Source organism: Erythrolamprus reginae, chromosome 1, assembly GCF_031021105.1.
Source record: "Erythrolamprus reginae isolate rEryReg1 chromosome 1, rEryReg1.hap1, whole genome shotgun sequence".
NCBI lineage: Eukaryota > Metazoa > Chordata > Lepidosauria > Squamata > Dipsadidae > Erythrolamprus > Erythrolamprus reginae.
This window is the reverse complement of record NC_091950.1, coordinates 214,135,172-214,156,547: the sequence shown is the minus strand read 5'-3', so window position 1 is coordinate 214,156,547 and position 21,376 is coordinate 214,135,172. Positions and strand designations below refer to the sequence as shown.

The 21,376-nt window shown below is 41.7% G+C and overlaps 1 protein-coding gene across 7 annotated transcripts in view; it reads right to left on the bottom strand.

Annotated features, from left to right (window-relative positions):
- Positions 1-2,681: 2,681 nt before the first annotated feature.
- PIKFYVE (phosphoinositide kinase, FYVE-type zinc finger containing) overlaps positions 2,682-21,376 on the bottom strand; it is a 113,355-nt gene continuing 94,660 nt past the window's right edge. For all 7 annotated transcript variants that reach the window (XM_070732139.1, XM_070732138.1, XM_070732142.1 and 4 more), the window contains 10 exons: positions 20,351-20,434; positions 18,878-18,969; positions 16,076-16,240; positions 12,590-12,649; positions 9,190-9,366; positions 8,870-8,973; positions 8,352-8,480; positions 7,524-7,785; positions 5,963-6,037; positions 2,682-5,463 (listed from right to left, as the gene is read on the bottom strand). In XM_070732139.1, coding sequence (XP_070588240.1) covers positions 5,348-5,463; positions 5,963-6,037; positions 7,524-7,785; positions 8,352-8,480; positions 8,870-8,973; positions 9,190-9,366; positions 12,590-12,649; positions 16,076-16,240; positions 18,878-18,969; positions 20,351-20,434 — 1,264 coding nt within the window. In that variant the 3' untranslated portion in view covers positions 2,682-5,347. The remainder of the gene's footprint in view (positions 5,464-5,962; positions 6,038-7,523; positions 7,786-8,351; positions 8,481-8,869; positions 8,974-9,189; positions 9,367-12,589; positions 12,650-16,075; positions 16,241-18,877; positions 18,970-20,350; positions 20,435-21,376) is intronic.

Below are 21,376 nucleotides of genomic sequence, written 5' to 3'. Positions count from 1 at the left end.
CTGAGAATTCTGCTGCAGCCAACAACTTACTGAGATCCTGGCGCATCCGACCGTCCTCTGGCCCTAAGCGAGACATCATATCCTCGATCCAGACGATGGAGGCTCTGTTAAAGAAGGAAGCAGCCGCCGCTGCCCGAAACCCCCATCCGGCCATCATATGGGTCTTCCTGAGGAGAACCTCAGCCTTCTTGTCTTCTGGCTTCAAATTGTCTCCCATCTCGGCAGGGACCAGCGCATTGGAAACCAGTGTCACTACTGGTGAATCTATGGGAGGAAACTGTAAGAGGGCCTCTACTTCGTCGTCAAACGTGTAGAACTTCCTCTCTATCACTGATGGTCCCTGGGCCGCGGCTGGATATTGCCACGGTCTCTTGATACTTTGCACAAAAATTTCAGATGCCGGAACATGGTCTGTTTCAGGCTTAGGTTCTTTTAATAGAGTAGAGGATCTTGATGGTACGGCCTGAGATGGTTGGGCCGGATCCTTCAACTCCATTGTCTGTTTTGCTTTATATAACAGAGTTCTGAATGAGGATTGTTTGAACAGTCCAGCTACCGGTGGCTGTTCTGGAGGTGCCTCATCATCAGACATATCGTAGTCTTTGTCACTATCCTCCATTAACACAGGCTCCTCAGTCACTGATCCTAAACCTGAAAGGGGCGGTGCAGACCAGAGGTCCCGGGTTGGTGCTTGCCTTGGTTGTTGAGGCCCTTGTTGAGCTCCAACCGCTATGCCCTTTGTATAGACATTAGTTAGTAGCTCCTGAAAGGCCGGTGGCATATCCTGCCACATATCAGGTTGATCCCTGAGCCCGGCAGCTGTAGGTGTGAAGGTAGCTGCTGGAACCGCTTTGGCCTGAGGGGAGAAACCCCACACTGGTCTCTCTTGGCACACTGATCCGGGCCTGCTTCTGGGTGCCTGCAGCTGAGCAGGGGTTGCATGATCAGGGGACCAGTCTCTATCCACCCTCTCCCTTGGGGTATGTGGGTCAGCAGCTACATCAAAGCCCAGTGGTGGTCCTGGTTTGGCCAAAGGAGCACTATTGAGAGCTGCCTCCAACTTTTGCTCAAGGGCCTGAATTCGCCTCTCGGCCTCCTTAATGGCTGAGGAAGATGATTGGGAGGATTTTGCTTTGACCTTCCCCTTTTCCTTGGGCTTGGGCACCGAAACAGAAATGGCAGAACCCGAGGCTGGGGCTGGATCTGTATTGCCACAGACATCCATTGTACTCACGGTGAGGCAAGAGAAGATGGTAACGAAAGGCAAGGAAAGCACGGAGCTTTTATTACTGCTGCTTTTTACCACTTGCAAAAACACCTCAAAATGGCCTCCGGTGCCTGCCCTGAAGGGCGCATGCGCGACCCAGCCGTCCCAACTGCTCTTCGCGCCTAAATGAGGCCGTTGGAGAAAACAGGTTGGGAGGGGGAGCAAGACATTCCCGCCAGCCGTCCAAAATGGCGGGCGCGGGTTGCCGTTTATTATAAAGAGCGCGAAAAGGGCTGTTTGCCCTCCAGCCTCTCCTGGCGCCTTAAACGTGGGGGGGGGGATCATGCCCTCGCATTCCCCCTGGCTCGGGTGACCGCCAAACATGTATTAAAGTATGACCTTCCCCTGGCGTTCGCTCTCCTGTCTCTCCTGTTACCCGGCCTTGAATTGCGCGCGCGCGCGCGCTCGGCCGCCGAACATATGGTCGGCGGCAATTAGCCCTTTGAAGTCTGCCGCGTTGTTCTAAAGGCAGCGGCTGTGGCGCTGGGCTCCGTTTGCCTCTCAGTATTTTCTTTAGCTTCTGTAAGCCTTTTGACCGGGGAATCCTCTTTTCTTCAGGGGAACTCCGTGTCCCCGAGCCTCCCAGTGGGGGGGGCGGACCCCCCCACCTTCGGCTCCCAGCCGAGTTTGGCCACGGAGGCCAGTGACACCAGGCTGATCCCCTTGTGGGACGGTACCCTCTATGAGGGAAGAGGTCTCCTGGGGAAATTCGATGGGGGAATCTGCCCACGGAGGGTAGAGACCCCTTCCAACTTCAGTAGTACCTGAAGAAACAGAAAAACAAGAAGAGAAATAGTTAAAACAGTTAAAAACAATTTAAAATAAAACATTTCTTTATTACAACAAACTCATACGTCTCGTTACATTGACTGAGTTTTTAAAAACTGAGCTCACTGGGGGCAGGCAAGGGGCGGTGCCTAATATTATGCTAATTTTAAACTCAGTCTCGACCAATAGGATTGAGAATAACCCATATTGGACTCTCCTTCCAGATGCAATGGAGAAAGGCAACTGCAACAGTGTTCAAGTTCCCAGTCATTTTGTGGGCAACAGAAACATTGGCAAGCTCCATAGTATAGTGAATGAACAAAACACTCCATTTCAAATCTAATCCACCCATTCTATACTATCTTTTTAAAAAATCCATGCAAAGGTATTGTTACCTAATGTGTTAATACCTATTTCCAAATACGTATTATACATTTGAGTTGAAATTTTGTTAAAACATTTGGAAATGGTGAAGCCAGTAGTTGTCTGTTTGCAACCCTGCATAGCAAAACATAGCAATCAAATTTATGGAATATATCTACCCATCACGTTAGTACATAACTTATTCAAATCAATCTTCTCATGTTACAATTCCAAGATTAGTATTTTGAGGCAAAGATGAAATAAATCAGATGGGCACAACAGATACTATTTTGATTATTTTATTGTTACTCTATATACATTTTGTAAATGGGAAAAAAAATGTAAATAGCTTAACATATCAGAATCATAAAAAAACACATCTCAACTAAGATAAAAATATCCACATTATATACATTAAATAAATAATCTGAAAATATTTCATGGTTAACATGATAATGTTTAACGTTTTGATTCAATTATTTTTCCCAATTGTAACAGATAATTTTAGGAGTATACAGTATTAAACAATGCCCATTGTTTAGGTTGCAGCAATATGGATCACCTATTAAGTTGTGTGACATGCACATAACCCCTTCTTGCTATTGCTAACAGAATAGTTAATAAAGTATATCTTTCCCACAACCATAGACTTAATTAGACAGAAAAGACAAAATAAATCTATGCATATCAAAATTAAAAGGAACTCACCAGAGTGAGCACAACTTGAATACTGTTTAAAATATTTGCTTTCAGAATACTAGGTTAACACCTTGCCTTTATTTAAAGAGTCATAAACTAAATAATGTATCAAGATTAGGGGGGGGGGGGGGGTTCTACCATACAAATGTCTGATATAAAATGTTGAATGGCATTTATTATTTTTTTCAAAATGTGAAGAAGTCATTAGCAGAATTTGAAATGTTATGGACAATCTTCAGAGAATTCATTTTAAAAAGAAAAAAACTGCTTTGCTTTCTAGATAAGGTGCTTCTAAATATTATTCTATGATGCAGAACTCCAATCACCATTAATTCTTATGTTGGAAGTTAGTTACACCAGCTGGGTGTATTGTGGAACAGGCCAAATGCATGTGTATGTTGTACATTTCTATGCTTCAATTGGGGCAACAAAGATGCATTAGAATTGGAATATGACATTTTCAGCTGCTATTTGTGTATTATTAGGCATACTGATTACTCACATATAAATATTCCGGCCTCTGGATAATTAGCAAAAGAAAAGTCACTTCATGCTATATTTTGTTTTTTAAAGTCAGGCAAAACTTTTGTTTCAAATTACTTTGTACCAGCTAAATACTAATACTGCTGTTTAAGTAATGAATAATTAAGGAATGTGTTTTTTCATCGATATCAAAGCTAATAATCTTTGCTCAACCATTCTAAATAAATAAATGCAATTAATATAAACAGAATAAAAACTTGGTTATAAACATTCATTTATTCAAATTATCATCTGGTTTCATATAAAAATCTTTACTATTTGAGACATAAATTTAAACAAGACTAGCCACAAAAGCAGATTTAAGATTTGAACTTCCCCATGAAAAATCCAACCTACAATCTAAGTCCACACATGCATCATCAAATGTCTCTAAGCCACAATTTAATGACTTCCTGGAATGCTGTAACTTTCCCTAGGCTATGTTAAATAGTGTAGGTTTAAGGCTCCTGGCTGCAACCAGAAGAGAAATCAAAAGGAAAATCTACTTCAACTCAACCAACTACTTGGGCTGAAACCAAAAGGTAGACAATCAGTAAGGCTACAAATCTTATCTGCTTAATGACGCATCTTTTTTTAATATAGTTAACATTTTGTATTTACAAAAAAATATTTAAAAAGTGCTTACTCTCAATTTGTAAAAGTACCCAAATCTTTACCATGAAGTCTAACTTGCTACCCACCCCACATCCTTTCTTGTTCAGAGCACAACTGCAAATGTTTTGTGGTGCCAAAGGAACTACCGTTTTAACAGCCTAATTTATTAATACAACCTGAGTATGTGCAGCAGAGCAACATCAATAGTACATTTCTCAAATGGTCCTAAAATGAAACTAGGATAATGTTTTTATCAGGTAACTATTAGTTACTGAATTAAAACAAAATCTGATCAAAAATATCCCAATATTTTGCTGTGACAAAAAGAGACAATGCAATAGAGTTAAAGGCATATTTTAAAGTAACATTTGTGGTTTGAGACCATTTGACACTCAACCACGGAGGCTCCATTTGAAAAAATTTACCTTTGGGGCACATAAATATTTGAACTTACACTTTTCTGAAGTTTGTATGAATTCAGAAAAGAGAAGTAGCCCTCCGATAAAATATCAGACCACACAAACATATTACAATATTAAAAAAGGCTTCAAATGACCAAATGGAATGTATGAAATGATTAAAATAATCAAAATACTGCTCAAAAGAAAATTGCATAACAAATCCAGTGCATAACAAATTACACAAAATAAAATGACACTTACAAAATAAACTCCTACCACAGGGGCAGTGCAATTAACAGACTATCTTGGTTCCTCATGATTAAAGACAACAGTATTAGATCCGCAATTTGAGGGGCCAGCATGCCCCCTGTTATTAGGATCACTGTTTTGATTGTTCACAAAAGCCACTAGTTATTCAGTGCATCAATACAAGGCCATGTAACTTCTGGCAAGCTCCCCTTTGGTCCCAGACTTGTCTACTTCAGGTTTTGTGAAAGTAACATTCTGATTCAGGGAACTGAATGCTTCTTCCACTGGAGTGCTGACTTCTCAAAGGCAAATTCACATAGCAAGAAAGCCTAGCTATGGGGGCTGTAGCAGAAGATCCTTGAGTTGCTGTTGTCGGGCGAGCTGAGGATGGCGATTTGGAAAGATAGCACTCTGTTATATCCTTTTTGAATCAGAAGAAATCATTCCATTGCACCATTTTATCTTAGCAATTGAGGCCCAGGCCTGTCCAATGATCTGGCACCATCAAAAAGTATTTATCCATTGCCTCACAAAATCTAGTACGGTACAATTCTGGAGATACCACAGTTGGCATTTTACCTAATAATGCGAATGAAGGAAAAGACATTAGACATTGAAACTGAGCCAATAGGAATAAATTAATGACCAAATTATATTTTATTATTACACCAACAGCTTCATATTCTGAACATCATTAAAAGCCATAAAAGTAGGAACAAAGATTTAGGAAGTTATATTTTTCATTGTGGACATTGCAAAATTATATTGAACAGTCTGTGACAGAACTAAATACTGAAACTCAACTGAAATATTGGTTATAGATATTTAAATATTATTGTTATTATTAACAACAGAACAACAACAACAATAATAATAATTCTATGCCGCCCTTCTCTGAAAACTAGGGGCGGCTCACAGGATTATATTTCATAATCTCAGTCCTTAACACTGCAAAACATTAGATCAGTATTCAAAATCCTTAAAAATAATAAAGAATATTTTAAAAATATCTAGCATTTGGCAGCTGGGAAAGGAGGAAAATGCTATCAATATTGATTAGAAAAACCTTTGAACCTACCTTGTCCTCCTAAAATCCCTGTTGACTTCACCACCATTTCAAGTTTTTTATCCCAAGTAAATGTGCGAATGTAATCTAATGTTTTTTTAAAAAAGTATATAGTGTTAGATAACTACACAAAGAACACTTTGGTAAAATAGAATATCTTTATTACCTTTCCTGGATATTATGAGCTACAATCAAATTCCAGTAGTTTGCCAAAATGCCTTTTAAATTATATACTATAAATTTCTGACCTTCATTAAAATAATGGGCAACAAAGATGGACCCAACCCGGAAAGACTAACATTTCCATTTTATAACATAGCCACCACAAGGAGACTATTCCTTAGGATTATATATTGAGAATTTAGATATTTAATGCCTACTTTCCTCCTCCTTCTTCTTTTTTTTTTGGGGGGGGGGGAATGGGCTCCAAGGAATTTGATGTACAAAACCAGAATTTGAAAGATTTAACAAATGTTAATTGAAGAAATATGTGTTTTGAGTTGAATGAAACAAATTTTATCGAAGTGTATTAAATTTATATTACGCCGGATCTTGAATACATTGCTATAATCTAATTACAGATAATCCTCAATTTAAAATCATCTAAGAGCAATGCCCTCCCCCTCTCCCCCAAGCTACTGACAAACCAGTCCCAAACCTATGGCCACTGCAGCATTCCCCAAGGTCATTTATCCTTACAGCTGAGTGCAGCAACCCTGCAGCGACACTCCCCCTAGGTCTCCATAGGTCTTGAGCCTACTTAACATCCTGCCAGGCCCCATACTCTCCTCCTCACTTATCTTTCAAAGATCTCGAGATCCAGGGCTTGGGTTAGGGAAGGAGGACAGGTCTCTCTGTTGTTGAACTATGTGTCATGATCCCAGAAGTGGCCCTTTTTGGGACATCTTCATTGAATTATGGCCACTTGGAAAATGGCAGCTACTTCTGGGATTGTGCCACATGGCCAGGCAACAGAGCAGTTTTCTTTGCTTCCCTAAGCCAATCTTCAGAGCTCCAGAGATCTGTGAAAGATAAGTCAAGAATGGGTGACATGGAGGGAGGAGAGGTGTGAGGGGTCTGGTGGGATGGGAAATAGGGCCAAGGCCTGTGGGGACCTCAAGGGATAGAATAAAGAACAAAGGATGCCTCAGGAGTTGGGGATAGCCTTGAGAGGCCTGTGGCACCTCATACTCTGCTTAATGATCCGCTTGTTTGTTTAATGACTGTACTAGGGAAACAAGGATCGCGGAGTTAGGAGGTGATCATTGGGAACAGCCATCATAATGTGCAGGCTCCATTTTAGTTGTGAGTCATATTACCTGTATTTGATTGGAGTATTATCACAACATTTAGAAAATTGTTTCTCATTCCATCATTTTCCTTGTAACACTTTTTCATGTAATAGAGCTAGTCAGGCTATAGGCCACAACTGATCTAAGCAGAATATTTATTTATTTATTTGTTTATTAGATTTGTATGCCGCCCCTCTCAGCCAACCTAAATAATCTGCTTTATGTAAATCAACATTTATGGGCAATCACACCTTGGTAATTTGCAGACAAAGGAAACATACCGATAATTCCAACAACAAGTTCATTAGTGGTATCATCCCTGCCCACGAGAAGAGAATAATCAATGATGAGATGGCTGGAGAGGAAGTAAGAATCGCTGTGGATGGAAGCTTTCAACACAGCCTTGGAGTGAGAACGGATATACAAGGGATTATCACGCACCAACTTCAACAAATTTTCATCTAGCAGAACTACATCACAACTTTCTTTTCCTGTGTCTGTTTTCACATTTCTATTTCGCAGAGAACCTTTCAGGTCAAAAACCTAATAGTAAAAAGAAACAATACACTAATTTAGTAGATGAAGCTTTTTGTTTCAGAATTCTAAAAGGCAGAGCTAATTTATATAATTTAAAAAAATGAACCATACAAATTGCAGACTTTGTAACTTACAAGCTTGGCAATTTTAAGTTTTTAAAAAAATAATAATAACCTTGTGAGAGCAGCAGTGTGTAAATTTAAGAAATATTTAAGAAATAAATGTAATTCCTATTCATTCCAAATTTAATATTGTACTAATATTATATTAATTGTACAGCAACTCTCTAAACTAAAACCTCCCCCTCTCCCCAGGGTAATGGACAGACCAATGGAAGTGTCTTTGGGAGGCAAAACCCACAGCCACTCCGTCTTATTGGGGTTGAGTTTGAGCCTGTTAGCACCCAATCAGACCTTTACAGCCTCCAGACACTGGCACATCACTTTCACTGCTTCACCTATAACCAGTTGCTATTGAAATAAATAATCGTATTAAACCTTTTAGTGGGAAAAGACACAGTAACCAAGAAGAAAGACAACACTTCCCAGTTCTGTAACACAACATTTATTCACCTGAGCCATTTTTCTGCCATAGAAGAGGTTTTCCATGACTAGCAGATCAAGCTTCTTTTCTGTGTTGTTCTGAGAGTTTTTATAGCCTATTCGATAAACCCCAAGAATCTTGGCCAAAGCTGTGGGTTTCTGAAACAAAGTGTTAATGTATTCATCAGTTGCTCAAGCTTCTGCTCTCTTAGTAAGACAGAATACAGAAATAAGATTAAAAAAATAAAAAGAACTACACAAAGTCACCAATGTCTTCCTTCAAAAGGCATTCTCAGTTGATATCATTCAAAAATAAATAAGCAAGTCAGTACATACATGCATGCATGCATGCATGCATACATACATACATACATACATACATAAATAAATAAATAAATAAATAAATAAATAAATAAATAAATAAATAAATAAATAAATAAATAAATAAGCAAGCAAGCTATGTTTCTTTCTGTCCCGCATATCTGTTTAACTCTGATGCTTTGTTTTCGGTTTTAAGGGCAAGGGATAAAATGTTCCAAAAATCTTACCTTTTGTTGAACTGCATTAGTAATATATATGAAGTAATGTGGGGCAAAGTCGAGAAAGGACTGGACTTCCAGGCGAGGCATTTGTTTCAGGATGAATCGGTCATCTAAAGAAGAAAATATGTGGATATGTTGCATAGTTATGAAGACAAAAGTATGCAATTCCTCCAAACACCATCAGTGAAAACGGCATCACAGAAGGATTTATCTGGTTCAAGTTTTATCTCTAGCTACTGAGATAGCTAGAGTCTGTAGATCACAGAGTTGTTTGCATGCCGTAACAAGGAAGTGCGGTTTCTATGAGATATTGAGAAGTTAGCTACCTTCAGTCACATAAAAAGCAGCTCCTGATTTCCCTCCTCTTGCCTGCCAAGGCTGTGAGTGAGAGAGAGAATGGATAAAATCTTCTTCACTACTTCCAAGAATCACTTCACGCATTTTATGGAATTCCCCTGCATAGTAAATCCTGCAGTAAAACTTGGCATTAACATCAGAGAATTCTGCAAAAACACACAAAATAATTATTTTATTTTTTAATTAAAGAAAGAAAGCTCCATTTTTTAGATTAGATAGATATTTACCTTATTTTCCTAACTCAGAACAGAAGAAGATCTATAATCTCCACCAGAACTTTTTAATTTCAACTATGCAATAGTAATCTGCAGTATGTGAGGGTACGTATACACACAAAGACACAGCTACCTTTTGTTTTTTTTAATCATCAAATTTCAAGCTCCAGGCAACCTAACTATACTGCTCAAAAAAATAAAGGGAACACTTAAACAACAGAATACAACTCCAAGTAAATCAAACTTCTGTGAAATCAAACTGTCCACTTAGGAAGCAACACTGATTGACAATCAATTTCATATGCTGTTGTCAGCACATTCAACTTTGTACAGAAGAAAGTATTCAATGAGAATATTTCATTCATTCAGATCTAGGATGTGTTCTTTGAGTGTTCCCTTTATTTTTTTGAGCAGCACATATACCCAAAAATTTCAATCCAATTACTTTCTCGGTTTTAATATTATCTATTTGATAAACAGCTGTGCATAAGCCAGATCAAGCTAAATAGAAATACTGGTTTAAGTATTTATACAGATTATATATTTCTACAGTCAAAGGAAACACAAAGTCAAGAATAGTTGAGAAGAAATTAAATGATTAAATTTATTGGGAAGCATGCATAAAATTTAAAAATTAAGGAATGGAAGAACATATAGTAAATAGCAGGGGTGTCAAACTCAATCTCATTGAGGGCCATATCAGGATTGGGTTTGACCTCGGCGAGCCGGGTGAGAGGTGGGGGCTGGAAATGGCGATGGTACTGCGGCCATGACACGAGACCGTACCTCCACATAGTTTTATAAGCCTATAAAAATAGGTACATTTTTGTGATTTTTTTTAAAAAAAATACTTACTTGATCTATTTGATCACCTTATCAGAGAGAGAAACTGACTTAGTAGGAAGACTAAAACTATAAATTATTGACATAGGCTATAATAGCAGAATTCTGCAAACCTGAAAGGTAAAATATTCTACATTTCTGATCTTTTATAACCTTCTGAGCCAAGGACAGCCTCCTGGAGCATTCCAGAGGCCCCACTTTGGGCCTGGACAGCCTCCTGGAACACTCTGGAGGCCCCATTTTGGGCCTGGAAGGTCTCCTGAAGGACTCTGGAGGCCAAAAGCAGTTGCGGGGAGCACTCACACTCCATTTTTGCTAGCAGAGGCACCATGGGCTGGTCCTTTGCTATTTCCAGACTGGCCTAACGGGGCAGATCTAAGCATCCCACAAGCCAGATCCATTCCACAGGCCTTGAATTTGACACCCCTGGTATATAGGATGCACCTAGTAAACTACATTTAGTTGTTGAAAAAATGTATTAACACAATAAATACAGGCTTGGAATTATTACTAAGAATCAGAATACTGCCTCTAAGACTACAAAGTAACATCCACAAAGTTATTTATTTTAGCATTACATAGCAGCAAGGCATACATTTTTAGACAGGAAGAAACAAGATTGCAAAATGTAAAAAAAACATATTTTTTTTTACATTTTGGCACTTTAGGAGGTTGTCTCAGTCTACTGATGCATGTACCCAATATCCTCTAAAATGGATTCATTATGGCCCTCCAGGATTTCAGAAGAAATTATGGAAATTGGAATTGCTCCCAGTTTATATATAATAGCTTGGCCTGCCTGTGTTAATGGGGGCATAATTTCTCCTGGTAGTTCCTTGATTAGGGTATTATTTTCTGCTTGATTGTTTACCTAGTGTTAACATATGCTTATCTGGGTTGGCTAACGGAGAGAAGGACTTTTTGTTTCCTTCTTAGCTTTTCTCCAAATGGTTCTCAAATGGTTCTCAAATAGTACAGTGTTGTTTTTCAAATTGTGCACAGCCTTCTTGTGAACTTTCAGAAGGCCTCAGAAATCTTCTGCAGCATAACAAAAAGAGAAATCACTAATTAGAGAATGGTGTGCGCTACTTGAAGTACACCACAAATGCCTTGGGAAGAAGGCCTGGCAAGCCAGTAGCCAGGGAACACCTCATTAACTCTAGGACAAAAGATTAGGAACTATGTCAGGTGGATCTGGTTGGGCCTGCAGAATGTGGGGGCTTTGTGCTGTGGTGGCTGGCTGTCGCACATCACATGGTTGAGGTGTCACCGGTAGAGCAGGATCTGAAGATTGGCCTAATGTGTGAGGAGAGAGGGTGGGGTGGCAATTGGCTCAGACGTCTGACAGCCCCATGCTTATATTTTAGCCTCAATGTCTCTGCTGCTGAGGAGTGCCATTGTATATGGTAGCAAAACAAGGAGTTGAAATGCCCCTGTGATCATAAGTGTAGATGGACTGACAAGCATCCAAACATCCAGATCACAAGAGTACTGCAATGGCCATAATTTCTGGGACCAGTCGTAAGTACCATTTATTCAGCACCGCCATCATTTCAAAAGGTTGCTGAATGAATGTTTGTTAACCAAGGACTGTCTTCTGAAATGACTGTAAAAGGAATTATATGAGATTGCTTTTTAGCGGCTCATGGAAGTATGCATATGATAGGTCTTCAAATACTATTCTGAGTTTTGAAGACAATGTAACTTATTTATTATATTTATTATATTTTATTATTTTATTTATTTTATTTTATTTTATTTATTAGATTTCTATGCCGCCCTTCTCCACAGATGCTGTTAATTGTTATCTTGTTGGTATACAACTATCTAGATTTCTGTTCCATATTGTCTAATATGTGTTACATGCATTTTAAATCATATATGGGCTACATTTCATGAGAATGGAGAGAGTTATATCAGGAAAGGGGAATCTAAATACTGAAATAATGTATTCAACAGCAAAGCCTAAGCAAAGTTAGTGCATGAAACACCTCAGTATTCTGCCTCCTTGTGGCAATAAGAGCAAATAGCAGTGACATAACGAACTAAAACAGGAATCCCCAAACTTGGCAATGCTATGCTGTCTGAGGAAGTCTAGGCTTTGAAGTTCACAAGTCTTAAAGTTACCAAGTTTGAAGACCTCTGAAGACATCTTACAGAAAAATGACCTGCTCTGCACAAAAAATATTTATGTTTCATTTCAATTTCAAGGGTCTGCTGAATTCACCTTGATAGCACATGATCAAGATCACAGTGTGAACCTATACTGTAGTTACTGTATAATTTACAAAGGACTTTTGTAACTACTTACGAAGTTCAACATGTGGATTTCCAAACTGCTTCTTTTGTGCATCACTTCCCTCTATTTCATCTGAAAAAAAAATATGAACAAGGAAAGTAGACTAAATATGCAATCTTTTGGGGCCATTGTTCTGAGCCTTATGTTTTGACTTGGTTTGTAATTCTGGAAATTTATTTTAATTCTAAGAAAAATGATCCTATGTTTCCTTACTCCTGAACAGAATGCTTTATCTAGTCTGACAGATAACTATTTCTGAACTATTACTTTTTTCAGGAGTTGTTACCTTGGCTAATATTAACATGAAGGAAACTGCATCAGTGCTACAACCTGCCATTCATAAATTCTATCTTTCCCCACTCCCAAAACACATTTATTAAACACAGTACAGTAATACCTCATGATACGAACTTAATTGGTGCCAGGAGGAGGTTCGTAAGGTGAAAAGTTCGTAAGACGAAACAAAGTTTCCCATAGGAATCAATGGAAAAGCAATTAATGCGTGCAAGCCCAAAATTCACCCCTTTTGCCTCATTTCCGCCGGCATTCGGATTTTGTTCGGGTGTGGGTGGAGGGGGGGAGACGGGGGAGACAGCGCAGGCTGCCCGAAGGGAGCCTCGTGGGTGGATTAACGGAAAAGTCAACAGTTACTGTCCGGCTTGCAAAGACTGGAAGGGAAAGGAGGGAAACGCACGGGCAGTTTGTACGTGCGTCTTCTCTGATTTCCTCCCTCCCTCCTTCCCCCTCTCCCTCCTGGCCTCCCTCCCCCTCCTGTATTCCGCCTCCCTCCCAGCCTCCGGGCCACATTCTCCATGCCGCCGGCCGTCTGTCATCTTCTAAAGAAGCAAGAAGAGGAGGAGGAGCTGGGCGCCTTCCTCCACCACCACCGGCGCCCAGCTCCTCCTCCTCTTCTTGCTTCTTTAGAAGATGACAGCCAACCGGCGGCGCAGAGGCTGGGGATGGTGTGCGTGTGTGGAAAGGGTCAGCGGGAGAACTGGGGGGAGCCGTGGCCACTGCCCTGTGGAAGGGACCCGGCTGGGAAGCTCCCAAAGGTGTGGGCTGGGGTATTTCCGGGAGAGCAAGCAGCAGGCGTGGGCTGGGGTCCCCCCAGTTCTCCCGCGGACCTCTTCCACACATCCTGACTCCTGCAGCCTCCGCGTTTTTCTTTCGGCTTCAGGCTGGACAGGAGGAGTTAAGCCAGCCCAGCGGCTTTTTACATTGGGGAGATGTTGCCAGCCCATTGGCATTGATTCCTATGGCCGCTTAGCTCCTCCCATCCACCCAGAAGCCGAAAGTTCTGGCCTTTGTTCACCAGCCTCCACGTTTTTCAGGTCTGCATCCTGGGCGGGCGGGCGGGCAGGCGAGGAGGCGCGACCGAGCGGCCCCGGCTCAGGCTCCGGCTAGCACGGGGCGGGCAGCGGCTGGGCGCGGCGGCGAGGGTGCGTCCGACTCGGGGCTGGCGGCACCCGACGCAGCGGGGAACATCAGCATGGGAGGGAGGAGAGGACCAGGCAACCGGAGCAGCGTCGCCGCCGCTCCTGGCTCGGCTTTCCTCGCCGCCGCAGGCAACGCGCGCTGCGATCTTCTGGGCCGGTGAGGCTCAGTGACGGAAGGTAGCCACCTGGCCCGGGAGGCTCGGCCGAAAGGGGCCGGGGCTTGATCCGCTGAGCCTGGCCGGCCCGGAAGATCGCAGCGCGTGTTGCCTGAGGCGGCCAGGGAAACCAAGCCGGGAGCAGCGTCGCCGCTGCTCCTGGCTCGGCTTCCCTCACCGCCGCAGGCAACACGCACTGCGATCGTCCGGGCCGGCGAGGCTCAGTGACAGAAGGCAGTCGCCTGGCCCGGGAGGCTCGGCCGAAAGGGGCCGGGGCTTGATCCGCTGAGCCTGGCTGGCCCGGAAGATTGCAGCGCGCGTTGCCTGCAGCGGCCAGGGAAACCAAGCCGGGAGCGGCGGCGACGCTGCTCTGGTTGCCTGGTCCTCTCCTGCCTCCCACGCTGATGTTCCCCGCTGTGTCGGGCGCCGCCCGCCCCAAGTCAGACGAACCCTCGCCGCCGCGCCCAGCCGCTGCCCGCCCCGTCCTAGCCGGAGCCTGAGCCGGGTCCGCTCGGTCGCGCCTCCTTGCCCGCCACCCGCCCACCCAGGATGCAGACATGCTGCCTCTCCCCGCGCCCGCCGCCGGCCTGATCCTGTGCCTCCTGCTTCCCCCTCCCAGCCAAAAATACAAAGGCGGTCTGCCGCTGCCCGCGGAGCAATGGGAAGCTGAAGCCGCTGGCGGTTTCAGACTCCCTTTGCTCCACGCTGCTCCGCCCTGCCTCTCATGCGGCGGCAGACCGTCTTTGTGTTTTTCGCTGAGGGGGGGAGCAGGAGGACCTTCCTGACTCCCTCCCCCAGTGCCGGACCTCCTGCCCTCCCTCCCAGCCAAAAACCCAAAGCGGCCTCCCGAACATTTTCCCTCTTACCAACCTGCCGCCGCTGCCGCCGAGAAGCCCCACCGCCCAGCTGTCACCTTTTAAAACAGCCGGGTGGCTTCCCAGCAGCCTCCCGAAGCCGAACGCCAAACCCGAACTTCCGGGTTCAGCTTCGGGAGGCTGCTGGGAAGCCCCCCCCCCCCCCGGCTGTTTTAAAAGGTGACAGCCGGGCGGCGGGGCTTCCCAGCAGCCTCCAGAATGCCAAACCCGCAAGTTCGGGTTTGGCATTCGTAAGACGAAAAAAGTTCGTAAGAAGTGGCAAAAATTTTCTGAACCCCGGGTTCGTATCTTGGGTTGTTCGTAAGACGAGGGGTTCGTATCTTGAGGTACCACTGTAATTAATAAAACACAGCACCCCAGCAAGTTAGAATCAATTTTGTAGGCCTTCTGCCAGTAAATGAAACTATCAAGAAAAAAAAATACCAGAATTTAAAATTATTCTCATTTTATGTGAATTAATCTGCCTAATTTTTTCAACTCCACAATTTTGTGTTTTAAAGAATGAAATATGAGTCAAATCCTGACATTTCTGATCCAAATGATGTACTTTTTGCCCACATAAATTCAGTCACTTTGAACATTTGTAAATCATGAAAAATAGTTTTTAAAGGGAACAGAACTGGAAGAGCTTTTAAAAACGACTTCAATTTCCCTTTCTTTCTCATTTGGGTCTGACACAGCTTTACTAGCTTTACTTGCTAAGAGAGCAGTTTTCCTTCTCTCTCCCTTCTTTTTTTCAGTTAGAAACAATGCAAACCAATAATTCAGACTGAAGTAGACAGGGGGGGGGGGGAATCAGAAATGCAACTCAAAATGAAAAAGGTTGTCACTTGTCTTAAAAATGATCTGAAGCTTTTGGATTTTGGACGTCAATGTGATCATGTTTGTCCCAACCATGTAATCTCCTCCTCCACCATCAGCCCCATTAAGCTTTTCAGAATGATATTAATAGTGCATTTCATTAATCCAGGAATACTGGGTAGGGAAGAGGAAAAGAGAGAAAAGCAAGAATGAAGTTTCTATATTTTGTACCTTGGTTTTCTGCTCCCTGGTTTTCTGCCCCCTCTTTTCCTGTCTGTCCCACCTGGTAGTAGGCACTGTCAGCTCCACGCAAGGTCTCCTTTTTCTGAGAAGACAGATCTGGGCTTTTCCCTCCTGTGCCACGGAAGAAGGACAGAACTCCATATGGTTTCTTTGCTAAAGACATGAACACAAGAAACATTTGGCGGGGGCTCATTCATCATCTACTCTGTTATCAAGCCAAGTGATTCCAGCCTAATTATCAGCTGCTCTGTGTCATTTCATTGGAGAAATTCTATTGAAATGTTAGGCAAGAGCACTATTTTTTAAAAGTTCAGGATAAAATTTTACCAAACACCAGTGACAAACAGACCATCTATTATCTTAGGTTAATAAACAACACATAACCTCTGATTTAATCATAAAGTATCTAATTATCCTGGTTTCCATCTTATTTGAATCAGGAAACTATTCTTCTGCTAGGTGAGGAACCTGGCTGGTTCCATGTACAGCGCAAATGAAATGATCACATATGGCTCAAATGCATTCATTCAAAACTGTTTTTTAAAAATGAGAAACAAAAAGGTAGCATACATATATTGTTCACACTTTGACTCATTAAACTGCATTAGGCCTGCACAGATCTTTATCAACATTGAGCAGTTAGATCCTGCATTTGAACTGGACCACTTAAACTTACATAACTTATTTGCTACTGTAAACAAAGAAATACTCTCCATTTAGGAGGGAAAATTCTCTCTAATGCAGCCTTCTCCCAGATAGGCAGAAGTATGAAAAGCAAGTCCTATAAAGGAAAGAAGAAATGGCAACAAAGGAGTGATATGATAGCACCTTTTGAATACTTATAGGCAATCAGCGAGAAGAATGGTAATATTGGATCAAAGGGCTTCACATACAGGAGAAATTGACTGATAGTAAGAACAGTTTGACAACATAATTATTTCAGTGGAAGGGTGCTGAGGTCCCTTGTGGCAGGACTTCATGCAGAGACTGGAAATATATCTGTTTGAGTTAGTCGACTGCTGTCCCTTACTAATGATTTTGTTGAAATACAAATTCTGACAATTCCCATAGCACTTAATGTATTAAAATTATTCCTATACGTTATTGTCTAACATACAAATATGGGAAGTTATAGAAAGACAGACTCCAATTGAACATCGGGAAAACTTCCTAATAGCAAAAAATTGGTTATATGAAACCAATTATCAAGAAACATACAGTGGTACCTCGAGATACGAGTTTAATTCGTTCCGGACCTGGGCTCTTAAGTCGAGCAGCTCTTATCTCGAACGACTTTTCCCCATAGGAATTAATGTAAATAATTTTAATTGGTTCCAGCCCTCAAAAAACTCACAAAGTTAGTCTAAATTATGCAGAAAGACATGTTTTTAATGAAGAAATATACATGTACATATAAATGAATAATGAAGTTTCTTTCACTTAACTTGTAAACTTTCTTAAACTTTTAAATTTACATATGTTCAACTTCTCTGCCACCCAATCCTGTAGGACAGAGGTCCCCAACCCTTTTTGCACCAGGGACCGGCTTTAAGCGATCAAGAGAGGAATGGGTGAATGAATGGACGGAGGGTGGGAAGGAAGGAAGGAAAGAGGGAAGGGACAGGAACAGAGGAAGGAAGCAAGGAAACTTATGAAAGGGGAGAGTAAGAGAGGAATGAGTGAAGGGAGGGAGAGAGGGAAGAAGGTGGGAAGGAGAAAGAAAAGAAGAAATAGAGGAAGGGAAGGTAAAAGAGAGAAAGAAAAAGAGCAAGAAAGAAAGCAAGAAAGAAAGAAAGAAAGGGAAGGGACAGGAACAGAGGAAGGAAGCAAGGAAACTTATGAAAGGGGAGAGTAAGAGAGGAATGAGTGAAAGGAGGGAGGGAGGGAAGAAGGTGGGAAGGAGAAAGAAAAGAAGAAATAGAGGAAGGGAAGGTAAAAGAGAGAAAGAAAAAGAGCAAGAAAGAAAGCTGCAAGCACCCCCCCGAGCCCCCCAGGCCGGCTGCAACCTTTTAAAACACGCGTGCCGCTTCGCAGCTGTCTCCTGAAGCCGAACGCGGAAGTTAGCGTTTGGCTTCAGGAGACAACTCCTTGGCGCTTGTATCTCGAATTTGGGCTTGTAAGTAGAACAAAAATATCTCTCCCCTCCCAGCTCTTATCTCGAGTTGCTCTTAAGTAGAGCAGCTCTTATGTCGGGGTTCCACTGTATATGGTTCCCTTGACTAGACAGGTTTAAGGGGAGGACAGGATAGGGGAGGTCTGCAGGGAATTATTTAATTTTGATTCCTGAACTGAGCCAGTAGAGAACAGTTTTTCCAATAATGCATTAAAATACTAGTAGCTTATCTTTAAAAGCAAAAGTGGATTAATCATAGCAAGGGGCAATATCAGGCCAACCTTGACTGATATAAAAAAACCTAAGCAAAATTGAATCTGACTAATACTTATACAGAAGATTATCAGATAAGCAAGAATGTAGATTAGACTGGAAAGTTGAAAAACCTCCTAAAAGAAGGCAACAGCAAAGATATTTTTGCAAACAAACAAAAAAATAAGCGGTGCCAAGTTCAATTTCTATGCAATGAAATGCTGTTTTAGCACAAACGTAATAGACCTCATTGATTTCATTAAATGATCTTATTAAATTTACTGAAACAATATTTCCATTAGATTTGTTGTGCAGGTAGAACAGAACATTAGATAAATCTGAGCAACAATATACTGAAGTTTTCAGGATCTGATTTTCAAATCCTGTGGTAAGACAGATGAAAGGATAAACTTTAAATCTCTTACGCTGTTCAGCTTCAGTTGTTTGGCTTGCCTGCCCCACATTCGTTTCAGGTAGTCGGACTGGGCTGTTGGCCTTTACTCTGCTCTCAGCCACACTGGAAATCAAAAATAGTTTTGGGACTACAATTTACTTAAAACCTACCTGATGCAAATGCGATTGCACCAAACATAGACGTCTAAATTTTGCAGAGTACCACCCTCCATACATATAGGTCATGTTTAAGTGAATATAAAAACAACTCTGCTGGATTAGAATGAAATTCTGTAAAAGCTAGCATACATTTCCCAACATATGCCTTCTAAAGCCCACAAAAAGAGAAAAATTGCTCCCAGGTTGTCTTCAAGAATGAATGCTATCAGAATGTTGCTTCTGAAATTCAGGTTTCGTTAATACATAGCTGTCAACAATTCTACAGATAGGCTTCCAGGATTTGCTATAGTGACACTAGTTTAAACCTGTCATACTTAAAGATGAAGTTGGCACATTAGCAGGGCAGGCAAAAGCCAGGAAAATTGTCTAAGGAATCAACTTGTTAAGGAAACAAAGGAAAACATGCCACAAAAACCAGACCATATGCTAAGGCCCACCAAAGGAAGGAACCCCTGACCAAATCCTATCAGCGACTACCAGACCTGTAGATCAGTAAGGCAAAGAGAAGGTGCCTGTCTTATGCCTCAACAAAGCAAGGACTTTGGGAGATGAAGGGGTTGCTGAAGCCCACCCATTCTTTGAATCATCTTTGGACCCAAACTTTCTGGCTTCTGTTCCTCTGGCTAGGACCTGGCAGTCTAGTTGAGAATGTAGGTAAGTGAGTGTGTCTGTAGATGGGTGGAAAAGAACAAATGTACATTGTTCATAAACTGTACATAAAATATTGCTGTTTCTTAAAATTTACTATGTCTCCATGTGTTCCAAAGAACTGGTTATGTCAATGTTTGGTAGAAAGTTATTTGAGCATGGCTATTGACCAGGGCTGTGAGCAAGTTGAGTGAGTGATCATAAGCTAAACTCATGAAGGTTTGTAACAATCCAAAGCTTCATACAGTAAATTTCCTGGAAAATTTCAGATGCTACATATAAACATATAAATAGAATGCTGGATTTTGAAAATAGCCCAATTTTATATAATGCAATATCAAGAGAAAATGTTGGTAAGAATCTAGATCAGTCTTTTTTAATCTAATGCCTTTCCAGATATGCTGGGATTCTGCTCCCAGAATTTCCAGCCAAATTCAAAGGATGGCTGGATATTCTACAATTTAGAATGCTTTTGAAAAGCACCAAAGTGCTCTTCCAAGACCGTTTATTTTTAGGTCATTTGTTGCCAAAAGAGTGAATGGATCAAGTAGAACACACTGATGATGATTTAGAGGAGCAACCAAAAAGAGCCTCTGCCAACAATTATAGGAGCACCTGAATTATTCTTAAGAGCCCTAATTGAATGTACAACTAAGAGAGAGAAATTAGTTTGTCACCTGTTTGACTGAAATCCTTCTTCAATACTGCTCTTCAAAGAAAATTTTGATAATTCATCTAAGGCATTTTTGTATTCCTTGCAACTGAAAATAAATAAATAGGTGTTGTTTTTTCAAATGGCTCAATTCTATAGTTTAAAGTATGAGTGGGCACCATGCAAAGAGATAGTTGAAGTATTATTGGAAAGATAAACTTGTTTTTTGGTGTACTACTTTGGACTTTAAGAGGCAATTCTTATGTACTCCTGCATGTTTTTATAATACAAATACTCAAGCAATTATTTCTGCTTACCTGTGTCTTCTCTGCTCCGGATAGACTGAAGGAGAATGATAGAATGGGCATCAAGTTGGTCAACTGGGGTGGGGGAAGAATGGGTACTATAGTCTTCCCAATGACTGTACAGCAGTGATGACAAAGCTGCCTGTCTGATCATTCCAAAAGATCTAGAGCACGGGTGTCAAACTCCATCACATTATGTCACGTATCGCAACATTTTTTGCTTTGTGGAGCCGGGGTAGGTGTGGCCTGCCCGTGATGTATCTGGCTTGTGGGCCATCAGTTTGACACTCCTGATCTAGAGCAAGGGTCTTTAACCTTGGCAACTTTAAGACTTGAGGACTTCAACTCTCAAAGTCCCAGAACTCTGGGGGTTGAAGTCCACAAGTCTTACAGTTGCAAGTTGGAAGACCCCTGCTCTAGAGGTTGGTGCAAAAGCACTTTGCCTTCAGTAGAATACAGCAGAATTCAAGGGGCTGTGACAAAGCCTGAATTCCCAATAGTAGAAAACTGCCTCCACGACAGCTTCAGAAAAAATGCTTGATTTGCAAAGTCCTTTAGGATATACTATGTTTGGGTACTATAGTTGGGTATACTAAATTGTAACATCAGTCTAAGATCACTGCTGATTGTTGTACATACTCCTGGTCAGTTGGAGGAGGATGAAGAGCTTGAGGACTCTGATACAGATAGTTTTTATGAATTAGTGGTAGGCCCTGGGTTACAGGTATTAGAACAGGTGGGAGGCC